Source organism: Astatotilapia calliptera, chromosome 18, assembly GCF_964374335.1.
Source record: "Astatotilapia calliptera chromosome 18, fAstCal68.1, whole genome shotgun sequence".
In the NCBI taxonomy this organism is placed as follows: Eukaryota; Metazoa; Chordata; class Actinopteri; order Cichliformes; family Cichlidae; genus Astatotilapia; species Astatotilapia calliptera.
In genome coordinates, this window is record NC_137439.1 from 16326168 (window position 1) to 16344910 (window position 18743).

The following is an 18743-nucleotide window of genomic DNA, read 5'->3' on the forward strand; positions in this document are numbered from 1 at the left end:
ACACACACTCAACTGATTGATTGTTAATATGAAATATTGATTAGACTGGCTGTTGATCTTGCTCTCAAACACATTTAATACTTTCCACAGCAATATCTGGTTTTCTGTTTTTGTAAGTCATCAGTTTCATTACTAATGGAACATAATGTCAATATGTCTTTTATTATCAATTATCCCACTACTCTCATCTGCTTCTGCTGTAAACGTGAATTTTCACAAATTTCACATATACCGCTTTATTAGTGGAGAATTACAGATTACATAAAGGTTTCTGTGAAATGACTGCAAAGAGACTGACTGACGCATCCTGCAGAGAGATGCTTTTCCAAATAGATTCGAGTATCATGTTGATGTCTCGGGGCACGTCTAATAGGCCCTTTGACATGAAATGTCATTAGTCAAAGTGGATTCGGTGTCATTATAGCTCCATTTTTGCCATCCAGCCCTTTTCACATTCCTGAGTAAGTCTTTAATTAACAGTGACAAAGTACCTTGTCTTTGAATGTTTTCTTTATAGCTAAAAACAGTCTGAATTGTCCCTGTAATCACCAAAGAAACAGGGACATCGTGTATTATTTAAACTGATGGGTGAACACACACTTCTGTTCCTCCATCACACTTGAATCTGACTTCCCTGATCAAAATCACTGAGAAACATACACTACTTTAGAAGGCAGAAGCCCCATCCTGAGGGGGTTTCGGTGATAATGACAACCCTTATCTGCATGCAGAATTAGTCAGAAATAGCTCCCTGTGATTGGCTTTCTGACAGAGGTGTAGGATGTAATCACTATACCAGTGCAGGATCTGTTAGGTCCAACCACTGGTGTATGAAAGAGCCTTTCTTGTTGTTTAATGCAATATGCTTGCACAAAGCTTCTTTTTTGTTGTTGTTTTTTATTTTTGCCATGAAATTGCTATTCGTCAAAAAATGTTATCTCACAGGCAGTTTAAAAGAAGTCTTTGAAATTGTGTTCCCCTCACAGACTATATATATATATTACACAGTGAGTGTCTCCTCTCTAGCTTAGCATTATATTTATGCGGCAAGCAGGTCTGCTGGGAAGCAACCCTTAGTGATAATGATGCTTTGTTGTGACATTTTATATGTAAAATGAGATGGTTATGAAAGACTGAACAGCCAATTCACACCCATTACACATTTGTTTTTGTTTTTTTAACCAAGGTTAAAGTATTAAAATGAAGCATCAGCTTCATATTTTACATTTGAAGCACTTCACATATCTACTGAGTGCACCTCAAAGCCCTGAGCAAATCCAAATCTTGTTTGATTCTATACCACTGTGATCGTAATTGATGGTGAGCAAAAATATTTATACAACAACATATCGCTTTGTTTTCTCTAATGAATATTGATACACTGGTGCCAAATGCATTAGATGAGACTTCCTGTGGTCCCTCTTATCAAATGAATCATGGAAAAGTGTAAGGAAATGAACTTACCTGCAACAAACACAAAAAAATCCCACAGGATAAAAATCGCAGACAGTGGTAGAAAACAAAGTCACAAGCTAATTAATTTATGATAATATACACATGCTATTTCATTTCAATGCAATGATTACAACATCTGTTTTTTCTTGGTTTTGTTGCTTTCAGGGATCTTTTGGCTTCTTGGATTAACTCTACCATGGTGCATCTATTCTAAGTAATTATCTTGCACGTCACATAATCTGTGTTTAGAGATAACACTGTTAGTGTCGATATATGTGAGCATGAATTGCAAAAATAAGAAAACAAAGGGAAGGAAAAGGAAACTGCTCAACAGTACAATATTGCCATCTATATAGCCGTGGTGGCTGGCACACTTGCTTACTTTTTGTACTTCCAAGAGAACTATAAATTCCTTCAAAGATGTGTATTATTCTTCCTGCAAAAATGGCAAAAAGTAGTGCAATGGTGCTTGTTAGAAGTGTTTCTTGCTTATGGACACCTGTACTCTTACCTGCAAACAGTGTATAAAGGGGACCAAGCGAGAGTCACTGAACTTTTTATTGCCTAATTATTTCTGAAGTTTAACAAAGTGCTAAAAAATTGTTGAATGCGCTACCCTTTGTGACTAAAAATAACAGTATTGCTTGCGGTGGGCTTGAGGTTTGAGGTGAGAAAGAAGAACATGAAGACATGGAAATACGGGAGAAAAGAGAGCAGTGGTGGAGGAGGAGAAAGACATGATCACAAAGAAATGATCACAAAGAAATGATGAAAAGATACACTCACAAATGTTAAATGGACATATAGTGTTTTAAAAAGCTATCTGTGATCATGAAATTAAAAGTAACTTATAAGACATCCTACGTAACTGGCTGGTCATAGACTGTGATAAGGCAGAACAGCGATGTCCATCTCAGCCACCGTATTCAAGATAGCAAAGTTACATGGTAGCTTCCACAAACCGGTGTCCTCTCCCTTTTTTTTAAAAAAATGTGTTAATTTTAAGTTTATAGGAATGGATCATATGTTGGAAGATGCAATTACACAGTAATAAATGTATATTCATGAGTACAATATAACTTTTTCTGTTAAATAACTTTAAAAAAATGACTTAATGTACGTTTAAGGCTCTTGTTGAACTGTCTTGTTCTACATGCCTCATATGGAAGTCTGGGACTGATTGACAAATTTGAGATGGAGGTCCTCCCTTTTTAAAAAAGGGAGCAGTGTCGCTTCCAACTTAAAGGGAATTACACTTTGTGGCCCCCTGGTCAGAGTACTGGAGAAGAGAGTTCACTGGTTATTAAACTGTGGACTGAGGAGGAACAATGTGGTTTTCCTTCTGGAAAACACTGGACCAGCTCTTTATCCTCTTGAGGATATGCAGGGGTGTGTGAAAATTTGACAAATCAGTTTATATGCGCTATGTGGACTTGGAGAGAGCATTTGAAGGTCACCCTTTGGGGTGACCTGTAGGATATATCCTGTAGGGGGTACTTTGGAAGTATGGAGTGTCAGGCCCTTTGTTATGGGCTATTTGGTCCCTGTACAACTGTTGTGAGAGTTTGGTTTGCATTCCCAGCAAGAAGTCATGCTGGTTCCCAGTGGGTGTTGGACTCAGGATCCAGGACTGCCCTTTGTCACAGATTCTGTATCCACCTCAGAGGCACAGCATCAACTCCAGGGGCATTGTTCACAAGTGAGGGAAGGAAAAGAAGCCTGGCAGATGGATTGGTGCAGTATCTGTAGTAATGGGCATGCAGCCATAAGTTTGGTGAGGAAACTTATGGCAGCACAAGCTGTGAGTAGTGAACAATTAGATCATAGACACAAGTGGTGGAAATGAGCTTCGTCCAAGGGTGGCTGGGCTCTCTTTTAGGGTAAGGGGCTCGATCATTTGGGAGGGGCTCAGAATAGAGCCACATCGCCACCACACTGAGTCAGTGCAGTTCAGGCATGCTCAACTGGGATGCGACCCAGGGCAGACCCAGAAGAAATTATATCTCTCAGCTGTCCTCTGCGTCCTCCAAGAAGAGCTGGAGGAAGTGGCTGGGGAGGAGGTGGTCTGGGAATCTCAGCTTAAACTGCCCCTGCGACCCAGATAAGCTGCAGAAGACAAACAGATATTTTCACCAAAATTAATTCACTTGCCCATTTTATTTACTGTTTGACGCTGATTTGTTTTTGCTTTCTTCGTGTTGGTCAAAAACATGATAATAATGACTTGTTGCATGTTCATGCCTCAGAAAAGGTCAAATGGCTTGTCTGATTATTATGCAGGGAGTCAAAAGGTCTCCCAAAATGTTTGACATTTTCGTCCTATGGCTATGTGCTGAACTAGATTCAGTGCAAAAGAGGAAACATGCTCAGAGACATAATGCTATGGTAGTAGAAAACAACAATGGTAAAACACACACACAAATATATATATTTATTTATGTATTTATTTATTATGTATCAGGCTTCTTAAAAAGTGTCAGCTTTTTAAAATAAAGCAACTGTTAGTAGTACAACACACAGGGTGGTACCCTGTTTTACTAATTCAATATGAAGTCATAATCTGAATGATTAGCTGAAAAGAGTTAGAGGGTATCTGTTGTCTTGCCTGAGAATATTCAACCACTTTCCACCCTTACACGCCTACATGCTACATTATATGATTTTGCACAGACACCTTGAGGACCTGTTAAGTGTTAATTAGTGGATGTGACTGTTGTGTCAAAACAAATATTCATACATTTATATTCAGAAAACATACACAGACAGCATTTCTGTGAGCAACTGGCCTCCTGGGGCTTCACTGCATCTCAGCTGGTGTGTCATTCCCCTTTGTCTCCCCCAATTATTTCCATCTCTCTCTCTTTCTTTAAAACCTTCAGACAAAGGTAAAACTAGAAAAAGAAAATCACACCCTTGTTATCAGTGATGCTCTCGCACACATCTCCAGAAGGCTGCAGATCTCATTAACCGTGATCATATCTGTGAGCAAAATGTCAACTCTAACATGGAAGCATTCACTAAGGGACTTATTAAACAATTTTTGCTTGTTAAAGGACGTCCTGCCACGCAGCTGCAGTCAGGCAGAAAGTCTGCTTGCAGGAACATAAAGGATATCTGCACCAGTGGTGATGCATACATATGACGAAACAAGCGTGTTCAAAAGAAGTTGGGCAAATAATACTGAATAAAAACAAAGAAGTTTTTTTATCCTTTTTTATTTCCCATGACCATCATCGGATATAAGGTGGAGTGGTTCCAGAAGAAATTGATTATTACCAAGTTTGATACAACATGGTGAGAAAATTCAATTTAGAGTGAGAAAATTGCCGGGAGGATTAGATGTGGAAGAGCCATGAGTCGAGAACAACACTGGGTTACTAAAGCGAATGGGGAGGGGGGGAACGCAGCCTTCAATGACAGAGCACTTTGAGCACAGATTGTGAGGAGCTACAGTTTTTCACAAGACAGCATTTTTGTAAGCAGCCCCCCTGATCCAGAATCAGTGTGTTGTCCTCTCAAGTATCTCAACCAAAACATCACAGCTGGTTTAGTCTCCAGTATTAATAATTCTGTATTATAACTGTGTTCATTCTTTTTATCAACTCCAAAAGCTGGAAAAATCAATGATTAAATGACAACTGTGTCACAATAACGACAATTAAACTCTGCTGTATGAACCGATAATGCACATATTTGCTGTTAGTGTCACATAAATCCTGCAGGATCCATTTAATTTCATTTTTGGCTTCAGATCAAAACATAGGAGTCGCCATCAAGTACTGTACTTAACTGACCACACTGCCATCTAGTGATGCAACTTGTATTTAAACATATCTGAGCAAACTGAAATTACTACAGGGCTCACGCAGTATTGACTCACTGCACTGTACATATACGAAGTGTAAGCAAAGGAAGGAGTTTGAAAATGAACAAAAAAAGACTCAAAAAGTTTGAAATATGGGTGCAAGAGGCACAAATGAGTATCACGCTGAGGTGATCTGCTCACGAGCCTCACGAGGCTTTAGTGAACACCTCCGCACCTGATTTTTAAAATCAATTTCAGTGTCGTTAACTCACCCCGTACACTTTGATCTTTACCCTTTCCCTCACCGCGACCTGGAAAAGATAAAAACTCATTACTTTAATTCTACTTACTGTAAATGAGCACATTAGGACCCTGCTGTTTATTTTCTTTCCATTACATGTAAATGAGAGGGACTGGGAGATGAATGGACGCATAGAGGTCCAAACCGTTTTCTGGCCTGAGCAAAGTTCACAGATCCCTCATATACTGATGGCTAACTTTAACCTCTGCGTTCACAGCTGCACTATTTACTTTAGTTTCTGGATGCAGTCAATGGTCTGCAGGAAGCATTGGTCCAGAACGAGGGAATACCTCTGAGGAGAAGGATGGAGAAAGGAGTCATTCAAACTTGGAATGACAAATAGGTGAGGCTGTTTACGTATGCTGTGTTTACATAAGTTTGTGTTTGGTTTGGTGGGTTATTGGGCATTTTGGAATAAATCTACACCTTTCTGCGTAATACAGCTACATAAAACAATAATAAAATTGTCTGGCAAGGTGTAATTTATTTGAAAGTGATGACACTCTTAAATAACTGAAGTCAACATGAGCAGTCACATTAATCCCTGATATTAGGTCAACTGAAACTTCAGTATAACATGTCTGAAAAAGAAAAGCTCACTGAAAAAGGATGGAAATGATGTCCCTCTTGCAGTCATGCACTGCGTTAAAATTATATACGATTACAGGTTTGCGAAAATGCTCAAACGCTGGCTTCATATAAAGTACAGTTTTGTGGCAAAGTTTGAAAATGACCCCGCAAAAAAACCATATGAAGTTGAACGCTTTCCTGGCAATCAGACGCAGTTAGGGACCGTGACAAGCATTTGCTCCATCAACACCCTTTCTGACGCACATTTCCTCACTTGATACGTATCTGGCAATCTTCATCTGCTCGTCTCTCATCTTGCTCTTACGGTGACACGTCTCACTCTGTTGCATTAAAGAGCGCCTCACCTTCCATCCAGGAGGTATTCAAACACAAGCTGTTTTTTGTTACTCTGAGCATAAAGGCTTTCTTCATCATGTCCAAACTCTGATATTTTTGTCTTGTGGCACTTTCTCGCTCAGTCCAATGGGGACCTGCCAATCTCCCACAGGGTCCTGGAAGACATAGTGCGGTATTTGAAGCAGCACACTAACTCAGCCATGGTTTTAAATTAAGCGTGATGTGGAGAGGGAGGAAAGGGGGGGATGTTCTGCTGAAACCCTTTTGGCTACATCGGAAGAAAATAACTCGGATGTTAGTATGAATGTAAGAGCCACTCCCACTGGGCATATCCAGACAACCTTTGGATTAAGAGCCATATACTGTACATGTGTGACCTGCTCTGGGGAATGTATAGAGGACTACAGTGGGAGTTTGTGCAGCTTGAGTTTGCAGTTATTTTCAACCGCTATTCCCACAAAACTGGTTTCAAGTCAGAAATGATTAGTGTTAATATTTAATAGGAATATTGAAACGATTTGGGAACTTAACTGTGGTGATTACTATTTAGCCTGGCCTGTCGCACATTTATTTACAACTGTATGGAGCCAAAAAAAACCTTAAAAAAAGAAAGAAAAAAAATCAACCAAAGTCATCGCCATGAAGGTAAACAATGTATTGAAAATATTTGTTGAGGGTTCGGTTCCTTTTCACTGATTAATTTGGATGTTTCTTTGGTTTACAGAAAATATTTACTTTGAAAACAGACAGCATTGGTCTCGATACCTGTAATGCATTTAAGGTTACCAGCCGAGGAAAGACAAACATATATTTAATAAAATGTGACAGTGACATTTATAAAACAGCGAGCAGACGAGATGTGAAACCACGGGGAGACGTCTTATCAGCACCGACCGCTCCTGCAATCACCCGGGACACTTGTCTGATGCCATCAGGGTTAAGTTGAAAGCTATTTTACTCAAGGTACTTAAGTCGTTAAACCGAGGTCACCCGACCTTACGTCGCAAACTGTCTTTCGGGGACTCAAATGGAGAGAAAGTCAGAGATGCATATAATGTTTGCGTGGCTGAAGAGGAGAGTTTTTTTTTTTTCCTTTCTCCTGCAGGCTGCTGTTTTGTCACATGTGACAGGAGAAGGTAGGGCTCAGCTGGAAGTGAGGCTGAGCAGGGACCAGCCAGTTCCCCTGGATAGTGTCTTGTCTGTGCTGTCACAGAGCCTCCAGGAAAACATGCCTGACTTGTCTCATCACGTCACTGAAAGCTGCAGGTCATGGTGGAGAGTGCTCTTTAGGGATGCCCTCAGCGCCCGCGTTTCCTCCAGCTGAATGACCAGCCAAGAGACAACATACAAGAACAACATGAACATCTCCGTGCAACCTTGATGTGACGGGCAGAATGAGCACTGCTATCTGCAGCGTGTCTACCGCCGCACATCATTATTTCTGTCGTCTGGTTAACTCTTATGGTTGGAGAAAGAAAACTCCTGAACCAGAACCAGTTTAAGGCAGTGTTGTCAAAGAAATAAAGTGTTTACAAATTCTGGACTGTTGGACAGTCTGTTCAGGTTTGTCTGTGGACAGTTCCTGTTGCTCAGAGACTCCATGGTGCTGAGGGACTCTGCTCCTGCCGACAGAGCTGTGATAGCCACGTGCAAGAAAGATAAGGGGGAAATTGAAAAAGAAGAAAAAAAAAAAGAGAAGAAGAAAAAAATCCTGATATTGTCACATCATGCTGTCACTGAGCCTTGGCATATCAGTCCTAGCCATGCTGCATGGACAGTGTTTACTTTAATCTAATTTTGGCCTCTCAAACTCCTCCAGGATCACTGGCCTGTGGTGCTCCTCTTGGTGCTTGTGCCTCCAAACATGTGTGGCTCATCACTTTCTCTCTAGAAGAGTAAGACAAATGTTGGATTGCATTAGAGTTAATGCAACGGAATTCTTCTTAACAGACACAGCTTTGGAGTGACAAATATACAGTGGGGCAAAAAAGTATTTAGTCAGCCACCGATTGTGCAAGTTCCCCCACCTAAAATGATGACAGAGGTCAGTAATTTGCACCAGAGCTACACTTCAACTGTGAGAGACAGAATGTGAAAAAAAAATCCATGAATCCACATGGTAGGATTTGTAAAGAATTTATTCGTAAATCAGGGTGGAAAATAAGTATTTGGTCAATAACAAAAATACAACTCAATACTTTGTAACATAACCTTTGTTGGCAATAACAGAGGTCAAACGTTTACTATAGGTCTTTACCAGGTTTGCACACACAGTAGCTGGTATTTTGGCCCATTCCTCCATGCAGATCTTCTCGAGAGCAGTGATGTTTTGGGGCTGTCGCCGAGCAACACGGACTTTCAACTCCCGCCACAGATTTTCTATGGGGTTGAGGTCTGGAGACTGGCTAGGCCACTCCAGGACTTTCAAATGCTTCTTACGGAGCCACTCCTTTGTTGCCCGGGCGGTGTGTTTTGGATCATTGTCATGTTGGAAGACCCAGCCTCGTTTCATCTTCAAAGTTCTCACTGATGGAAGGAGGTTTTGGCTCAAAATCTCACGATACATGGCCCCATTCATTCTGTCCTTAACACGGATCAGTCGTCCTGTCCCCTTGGCAGAAAAACAGCCCCATAGCATGATGTTTCCACCCCCATGCTTCACAGTAGGTATGGTGTTCTTGGGATGCAACTCAGTATTCTTCTTCCTCCAAACACGACGAGTTGAGTTTATACCAAAAAGTTCTACTTTGGTTTCATCTGACCACATGACATTCTCCCAATCCTCTGCTGTATCATCCATGTGCTCTCTGGCAGACTTCAGACGGGCCTGGACATGCACTGGCTTCAGCAGCGGAACACGTCTGGCACTGCGGGATTTGATTCCCTGCCGTTGTAGTGTGTTACTGATGGTGACCTTTGTTACTTTGGTCCCAGCTCTCTGCAGGTCATTCACCAGGTCCCCCGTGTGGTTCTGGGATCTTTGCTCACCGTTCTCATGATCATTTTGACCCCACGGGATGAGATCTTGCGTGGAGCCCCAGATCGAGGGAGATTATCAGTGGTCTTGTATGTCTTCCATTTTCTGATGATTGCTCCCACAGTTGATTTTTTCACACCAAGCTGCTTGCCTATTGTAGATTCACTCTTCCCAGTCTGGTGCAGGTCTACAATACTTTTCCTGGTGTCCTTCGAAAGCTCTTTGGTCTTGGCCATGGCGGAGTTTGGAGTCTGACTGTTTGAGGCTGTGGACAGGTGTCTTTTACACAGATGATGAGTTCAAACAGGTGCCATTCATACAGGTAACGAGTGGGGGACAGAAAAGCTTCTTACAGAAGACATTACAGGTCTGTGAGAGCCAGAGATTTTCCTTGTTTGAGGTGACCAAATACTTATTTTCCACCCTAATTTACGAATAAATTCTTTACAAATCCTACCATGTGAATTCATGGATTTTTTTTTCACATTCTGTCTCTCACAGTTGAAGTGTACCTCTGGTGCAAATTACTGACCTCTGTCATCATTTTAAGTGGGGGCACTTCCACAATCGGTGGCTGACTAAATACTTTTTTGCCCCACTGTAGATTATACTTACCCAGACAAGCTATTAGCTTGATAAATATGTGTAATTTTATATAAAGTTTCATTTTTGCACCATTAAATTTCTGACGTTAAATTGAAAACTGTAAAATAAACCACCACGCTCTCATTAGTGCACACCACAGTCATTACTGTGGTGTGCACTGCATAAATAAAATGAACAAACACCAACAGAAATAGCCTCCCTGTGTTTGTAATCTTGGGATGGAAATATACAAACTGATTTAACATTTTAGTTGTGCAGCATTATAGCATTTAATTTTTACACTGACAAGAAAATAAAATGGGCTACTTTAGCTTTGTGCAGTACGCAAAAGTGCAAACTTGAGATTGTGAAGAAAGAACATTTGCGTGAATCATCCGACCACTTCATTTGCAAAAAAAACCCCAACAAAACAAAACAACCAAACAACCAACAACCACCACATGGGTATCGACTCAACTGGCCTTTTTTCACCAATAAAGCACTCCTTCATCACCATCTTTGACGAGTAAGAGAGCCAGCAGCAGTGGCATAAAGATGCCGTTCCAGATCAAGCTGGAGAGCTGTTAGCTACAGCAATCTGGATCCTCTGTAAGAAAATGAAAACTATCTCGCTTTTGGAGACATTTCATGACCTGTGCTGCTTGCTCGATGTTTTTATCTATTGTTTTTTTGTTTGGGTATTTTGGAGGAATCAATCAAAACTGTTTTAAGCCTTCAGGTGAAGTGGTATTTTTCGATCTATACTTTCACACAAAGATGTGCATTTCACAACCCTGTCCCACTGACAGAATTACACTGTGAGCGATAGACTGAAGAGAAAAAAAAAACAACAACTAAAGAACATCTGCAGTATATTCTACAGACCTCTCAAGCTTGTTAGTCCTTCTCCACAAAGAGGACTTGGGTTATCATGTCACAGTCAGGAATTTTGTTTACTAATTTCATAGTGATGCCCATGTCAGTACAGAGCAGACATGGTACACATTAAACTTACGTGAATTCTATGCCACTTCCCACAGCTGGCAGCACCAGTTTGTGACCAAATTTAGAAATTGAACTGAAAAACAAAACATTTGAAGGTGGTAAACAGAAATCCCACAGGAATACAGAAGTGTTTAACATCACAGTCATCAATACGCCAATAACAGTGCACCCCAATGTTAACCTTAGGTAATTATTTAGCTTTATGTTTCTAGACAAGACGAGAGATATCAGTGCTATGTGTGACACTTAGCCTCAGAGGCTGGTTTCAAGTGCAAAACAGAAGACGAGATGAACAAAAATTATCTGTCCTAAAGAAGTAAATCAGGGTTCCTCAAAGTTGTATGAAGCTAAAACAGTTCTTACTCAACACGTCATAATTCTTTCTCAAACCTAAAAAAAAAAAAATAAAAAAAAAAAAAAAAAAAAGGTTCCCAGCTTAATCTTACTTAAGTAATTTTTGGCTTAAATATTTTATTTCTCACCACGTGCAATGGATCCATATCCCACAGATTGGGACCCACTAAGCTAAACTAACAATAAGCATATTTTAATGATTATCAGATATTAAACCAGCACAAGTACCCTGAAGATGGAATTCTTTTGGTAATGTCTCCCTCTTCTGGGGAAACAGCAGAAGTACAGTTTGTTATCCTGATGCTGGGCTGTCTGTGCACATCATCGTTCTTCAACACCTATAAACACACGTTTAATTGCTGGTCAGACATCTCATGCTGAATCTCGGAGAATGCACAAAAATAAAAAAACAAAAACAAAAAAAACCCTGGTAATTATTTCTTGATTACCTTATCAGAGAATTGCTGTTTTTTCTGTAGTTTTTTGATAATGGCATCTTTCTCAGCAAGTATCTCCTTAAATCTCTGGATGATAGCACTGTGCTCTGAAGGTATGTTGCTCAGCTGTTGTCCTACACTCTGCTGCATCACCTTGCTCTGTACGTTTTGCTTTTGGCTGAGTTGTTTTAATACCATCTGCATCTGGGCCTGCTGCTTCTGCCAGAGGTAGAAAAGATATACACACTTTATAGGAACAGTAGTAGTAAAGCATGGACACATCACAGGATATCCTCTACTTTGCAGTATGTTGACTTCAACTCATAAATGTCAAGTGAAATTGGTACTGTAACAGTTGGTGAAATGTTAGTATTTGACCACTAGGCGGAGCTCTTGTAATGATAATGTAACTAACGCATTTTATTTTGTATGTTTTATTTTTGTGTTAACATTTTCCTTTTTTGGTATAAGGTAAGGGCAGAGGTCACTTCCTGTTTTGGGAAGTAAGGTCAGAGAAGCTGCGCATGGTGACGGTCTAGCTGTGTAAAAGTCAAGCTAAGAAAGAAGAAATAAGCCCTAAGTTCCAGTTACACCAGTTTGTCTACTTGCAGGCCAAAGTAGTATGTTTGTTTATATTTTGTGAATTTTATATTGTAATATGTTTTAATGCTGAAATATAATTTTCTTGTACATTTGTATTCACCAGTTCTACGGTGTACCTGTGTACGTTAAGAGAAGCACAGTAAACATCAGTAAAGAAGAACTCTCGTGTCTCTTGTGTATGTGTACAAGCCGGCATAGGTACTAACTGCCATGGTATTTAACAAAACTATTAATAGTGTAATCATGCATGAGATACCTTATTTAAAGTCTTACAATACCTACTTTCTTATTAATATATACATTTATTAAAAGGTAGAATCTATACGACTCTAACCAGATATTTGTCTCCAGTCTAATTTCTTACCATCAAAGCAGCCACGAACTCATCATCGTGTTTCCCCTTCTCCATCAGGGTTGATATTTGATGCTTCAGAATTTTGACTTCAGCAGATAGAGTTTTGCTCCTGGCTTTAGAGGCTTCCAGCTTTTGCTTCACATCTTTGTGTTCTTTCAAGAGCGCCTCATAATCCACTGAGAGCCTCTGCACAGTTGTGGAAGGAGAGAAGGGCCTTAGCACATTAACAATGTAATGTCTATGTTCATATAAAATCATTGCCTAAGTCCCAGTTAAACAGACAGAGAGACCAGTCAACAACCCTCTCACAATCCAACATGCACGTGACTTCCAGCAGGCACTAAATGGCAGTTTCTTTTTTTGATTACATGTAAAGTCTGTTTTCTTAACATAAGAAATGAAATCAGAAAAACGTATGTAGGTTTGCACTGGCTCAAGGTGATTAAAAACACAGAGACATAAAATACAAGTCAACACACACACACACACACACACAATTATTAACTGTAAGCCTGTGAGGATAACATGGTTTGAGTCTGTCTGACCTCAAGTCAGTGGGATACTTGTTCCAAACAACAGGACCACAGTAACTGAAGCACCTGAGCACACTTAAATCTAATTTTGGGAATAGCCAAAAGATCTGCACCTGCTGACCTGAGAGGTCTAATTGGGTTAAAGAGGCTGCGCAAGTCAGAGATGTACTGGGGGTGCCAAGCCATTGAGAGCTTTATGAACTAATAGAAGGGTTTTAAATGTAATTCTGCATTGAACTTGGAACCACTGTTGTGACTTCGCTCCTTGAGTGCTAATAAAATGCTGAACTTACAGCATATGTGTAAGGACTCTCTTACAGCAATACAGTTTAACCTGCTTGATATGAATGCATGGACCCATTTCTCATAGTCAGTTTGAAATAAGAACTTTTTATATATCTCTGAAATTCAAATTTTCATTTAATAAGTGGCTGGCATTGGTAAAAAAAAAAGAAAAACACACACACACACACACACACTTTCGCCAAGCAACTGATGGTTGGTCTGCAGGCCTCTGTGGTTGTGGCTATACATACCTCAAGGGCTACCCTCTTCTCTTTCTCTATAGTGCGGATGTAGTTGACATTTCTTTCCTGAGGAGGAGTTTTCTGAAGAACACCCATGCCCAGAAACTCTTCCTCTCCACTCAGAACACTTGACTGCCTTTGTTGTGTTGATTTGTTCAGCTGCTGCTCAAGCTCTCGTACCTGTTGTTCAAGTTTTGTTCATCATCAGTTCAGTTTCAGGGTTTTTTTTTTATGCTTTCCTGTGAACTCACTATTTTGAAAAGCACTTCATTGGTTATAATGTTGTAACTTTAAAATACATTTATGTAAAATCAAGTTCAACTTCAATTTTGAACCTACCCTTGTCTGCAGAGCCAGTATCTGCTGTGCTCGACCTCTAAAGCTCCCAGGGCAGCTTAGTAATTGCTGAAGGTTGACCTCCTCTCCAATCTCACTAATCAGAACCTGAAGTAGTTCATATTTTAGAATCTATAAGTCACTTGTGAAAAATCATTCAGATATAAAATATTCTTCTTGAGTGATTGCATATAAGACAGAAAATAAAGTAAGTCTCCTACCTTCTGTGCCATTTTCAACTCCTGCTTGGCAGACTGCACCTGGTTGCGATACTCAGTCACCTTCAGTTGGGTAGTTGCTAATTTTTCCTGCAGAGATTTAACCAGTGCACTTTCCTGCTTTCAGAAACAAGTCATAAATGATCCTTTCAGTGATGCCATTATTTTAGTTAGGACCCTACAGCAAAATGTTCCTTTTGTTATTATTCCTTACCTCACATTCTTCAGATGAGATCTTAACTGGTGACTTTGAATCTACTTTTTGCCCAGGTACACCATGTACCAGCATGGCCTGCAGCTACAGAAAGTCACAACAGTTTTTCTGAGAAGGACAAATTTTCATGCATCAAATTATTTCAAATGATACACATAAAGCAAAACTTTACCTCTCTCTCAAGCTCTTTGATTCTGTTGCCGTTTTGCTTACATTTAATCTTCTCTTGCTCAATTTCAGCAGTTAGTTCTCTATTCTTCTTGGATAGCTCAACAATCTTGGTGGCAGCTACAGCTCCTGCCAAGCCTGAAGTACCTAAACAGATGAGTTGATGAAGCAGGAAGAAGCTGTCACATGTCTGTAACATCTCAATGCAAAAAAAAAAAGAAAAAAAAAAAAAGAGTAAAACAATTTACATTATACCTGCTAAAGCCAGTCTTTCTTCGTCTCTTTTCCTCTTCAGGTGCTTAATTTCAAAATCCTTCTCGCTCAGAAGTTTGAAGAGCCGACCATTTTCATCCTTTAGCTCTCTCAATTGGTCAAGGAGGGCCTTATTCTGAATGTGCAACAGCCTATGGTAGACAAAATGAACAAGGATGAATGTAACATGACAGAATGGTTATTTACAACCATGTGAAAATGACAGTTTTCATGGGATTCTGTACAGTCCTGTGAAAAATTGAGTCCACCTTTAGTGGTTACCTTAAATGGGTTAGTGGCAGCCATGTGCAATTAACTGATCATCAGAAAGTGTGAGCGCTATGAAAAGCAGAAATTTTGGCAGTTTACTGGTCCGGACCATTCAGATGCCACAATCTTCCAAAAAGTGGGTGTCCCAGCAAATTCATCCCAAGGACAGACTTAGCAACGCTCAGAATCTACAGGCCTCACTTGGCATGTTAAATATTGAAGTTCATGACAATACAATTAGAAAAAGACTGAACAAGTATGGCTTGTTTGGAAAGGCCAAGAGAAAGCCTTTTCTCTCTAAAAAGAACATGGCATGGCATTGCAGAGTTGAATCTCAACAAACCACAAAACTTCTGGAACAATGTCCACCAAAGTGGATGTGTTTGATCATAATGCACAGCAACATGTTTGGTAAAAACCAAACACAGCATATCAGCACAAAAACGCCTCATACCAACTGTCAGACATTGTGGTGAAGGGGTGGTGATTTGGACTTGTTTTGCAGCCACAGGACCTGGGCACTTTGCAGTCACTGCTTCTCTGTATACAGTACCAAAGTATTCTAGAGTCAAATGTGAGAACATCTGTCTGAAAACTCAAACTTGGTTGAAATTTGATCATGCAATCACAGGACAATGATCTCAATCACAGCAGCAAATCTGACTGAACAACAACAAAAGAATGTGTTGCAATTCAAGTCAATGTTCAGACCTCAGCCTGACTTATCAGGCCATGGGACCTACCCTGCAAACCTCAAAGAACAAAAGCACTGCTGTATGGAAGAGTGAGCCAAAATTCATCATACAGAAAATGATTACTCGAAGTTATTGCTGCAAGCCACTTAGTTTTTCACATGACTGCATGCAGATGACAAAGATTTCCAGTCTTGAATAATATATTCCTTCATAGTGGTTTATGTAGCAACATTTATGGAAAATACCTTGAAAAACATTTAATTTAAGTCTCACCTGTTTTGGGGAGCATCACAGCTTGCCTGAACACCTTGGTTAGACAGATCCAAATCATCCTGAGCGCCACTGTCATTGAGCTTGTCTGGCTGTGTTTCCTTTTTCCTCTCCTGTTTCCTTTTTTCCTGCTGTTTTTGCAGTGCTTGAAACTGAAGCCGCAGTTCGTTCAGCTGATCCTCAGACTCCATGATCTCTGATTTATGGCATTGGAAAGTTAAAGGTTGATATTATAATCGAATCAATGCTGAGGCTTAAACTATTATGTCGTGTTGTGCTTCTTATCTGACACAGAGAGAATGCCCTTAATACGATGTCTGTAGTCGACGTTTACGGTACGTAAACCGTACGTACGTACCGAAAGACTATTTTCTGAGCCTAAGCGAAAAGTTCCCTTAAAGAGAGATTAAGTTGAAGAGAAAATATCTCACCTGTTAATTAGTCGGGTCCGTGTAAACAAATTGGTTGTAAACTTCACCACAGGTGAAGACAACTCCTGTATCCATAGCAACTGCCATCCGGGGACTCAGCTCAGCTTAAAACAACATCTCGCGGGAGCAGAAATGTAGTCATAGAGACCAGGGGACGCTTATAAAGGCTAAAACATATTTTTTTAATTGTGCCCTGGATATGTCACCTTTAATTCAAAGTCTGACTTTCTATGGCACAAATGTATTTACTTCATTTTTTTTAACTGCACTGACAGATAAAAGCACCTTCTGCATCTGCAGTGCTTCTTAAACTTATTGGGCACTGTGCTAGTATTCGTTCAGTATAGCCTAGGTTTTGCGAAACTTCCATTGTTTTTGTTCTTCTTTTGCTCTTTTGTTTTTATTTTCCAGTGTAGTGGAAAATAAGGAGGCTACTTGTACTGCAGCTCCCTCCGGTGGATTGTAGATTGTTCACCACTACAAAAAAATGTAATTGGAAATTTTAATTTAGTTAGTTAGTTTAATATATTTCACATTAGATCTGTCCAGGGTGTACCCCAGCTCTTGCCCTCAGACAGCTTGGATAGGCTCAATTTGTTTCATGTTATGTCACCATACATCCCAGTATAGTGTTTTTAACTAATTTTAATTACGATCTTTTGTAAATGTGGTTTTAATCACAGCCAGAGGTACTCTTCTATGGTGTTTAAGCATGCGATCAGATCAAAGCTACTTTGAGTTACTCCTTTAGTCACAAGAGGTCAGCACAGCAGTTAGCTCCACATATTTGATTTGGCAGGCCCCTTCCTATCCTTGCTGTTGTTTCATGTTGCTATACAGCTAAGCAAAAAGGCATAACTCTTTGCTTAGCTGTATATTGCAGTGATAATGTAGGCCTGTAACTGTAACATCCACGGGTTGGATAGTTTTGGAAGTGATAGATACATACAAATCTTAACAGGAAACTGGAGTGGTCATAACTCTTATCCTGTGTACAAGAACGACCAAAGTTGTCTTCATCTGCTGGTCAGCTGAAGCCTTTTGAGAGGTGCAGAACATTACAAGGACCTTTTATGACACTTTGACTCCATAGAGGAGGTGGATGGGAGGAGGATGTTAGCCAAGCTAATGTCCATTATGGACAACAACTCTCAGCATCTGTCCCTGAGCAGCTCCTTCAGCAGTAGACTGTTAAAGCTACAATGTAGGACTGAGCGCTATCATATGTCCTTCATCCTGACAGCAGACAGACTATACAACACAGTATTGGGGGGGGGGGTTGTACACAAAAGCGCAGCCTTACCTAATGTCCACCATACTGTTGCTCATTTTATGTTAAGATTAAAAAATCTAGCTGGTGTTGGTATGGAGAGTAACCTTCAGTAATAGTAGTAAATCACACAGCAATAGTACATTCATGTAGTTGTAAAGAAGCATGATAATATATTAAGTAATCCAAAGTATTCAGAATACGTTTCTCTCATTGAGTAACGTAACGGAATACATTACAAAATACATTTTGGGGCATTTATTCTCTAATCTGTAGTGGAATACATTTTAAAAGTAACCTTCCCAACACTGTCAGTACTGGATGTAAGATGATACTCGGCAGATGTCACGTAGACTTTATACGATGTCTTGGAAATGCCTATTTTCACAGCAGCCCCAGTGACAAAGCATTTTCATACCTCAAAATGATGCAATTAATTCCCCGTTTAGAGGAAAAATGAATACAAATAATATAATAGTGTATCAGTTAACAGAGTTGAAAGACTCTGACTTCAAGACCAGAAATGACATATTCGGAATAGCTTAACAAGGCATCAATTAAAGCACAAAACAGGTTAAACAACATTTTGGTGGCTACTACAAAGTATATATATAATATCAAAGTAGCACAAATAACAAAATTAAAATCATTGAAAAAAATGAAAAAGAGAGTTCATTTTAATTAAATTACATAAATTGTTGTAATTATAAATTTATTATATAAACTTTTTATGAACTCACAAATTTTTTTATTGT

The 18743-nt window shown here is 39.7% G+C and overlaps 1 protein-coding gene across 3 annotated transcripts; it reads right to left on the reverse strand.

The window, feature by feature from the left end:
• Positions 1–6071: 6071 nt before the first annotated feature.
• ccdc13 (coiled-coil domain containing 13) lies at positions 6072–16864 on the reverse strand. 3 transcript variants are annotated; one of them, XM_026150871.2, is made up of 13 exons: positions 16719–16864; positions 16291–16483; positions 15056–15204; positions 14805–14947; positions 14633–14716; positions 14422–14535; positions 14204–14308; positions 13874–14044; positions 12814–12990; positions 11859–12065; positions 11638–11747; positions 11066–11128; positions 6072–8375 (listed from the first exon to the last, which is right to left on the reverse strand). In XM_026150871.2, exons 2-13 carry the CDS (start codon positions 16476–16478, stop codon positions 8294–8296), a joined length of 1593 nt encoding a protein of 530 aa, XP_026006656.2. In that variant the 5' UTR covers positions 16479–16483; positions 16719–16864; the 3' UTR covers positions 6072–8293. The 3 variants fall into 3 exon arrangements, with proteins under 3 accessions (XP_026006656.2, XP_026006655.2, XP_080148378.1); XM_026150870.2 differs by having other exon boundaries at positions 14422–14538; XM_080292252.1 differs by lacking the exon at positions 11066–11128 and having other exon boundaries at positions 14422–14538.
• Between the last annotated feature and the right edge of the window lie 1879 nt (positions 16865–18743).

Bases quoted from the DNA above. Each gene is read 5' to 3' on its own strand.
- ccdc13 (XM_026150870.2), bottom strand. From the start codon at position 16,478: ATGGAGTCTGAGGATCAGCTGAACGAACTGCGGCTTCAGTTTCAAGCA. The intron at 14,948-15,055 runs GTATAATGTAAA...TCATCTGTTTAG, and splicing joins AGAAAGACTGGCTTTAGCAG to GTACTTCAGGCTTGGCAGGA. The intron at 12,066-12,813 runs GTAAGAAATTAG...TACCTCTGGCAG, and splicing joins AGTTCGTGGCTGCTTTGATG to AAGCAGCAGGCCCAGATGCA.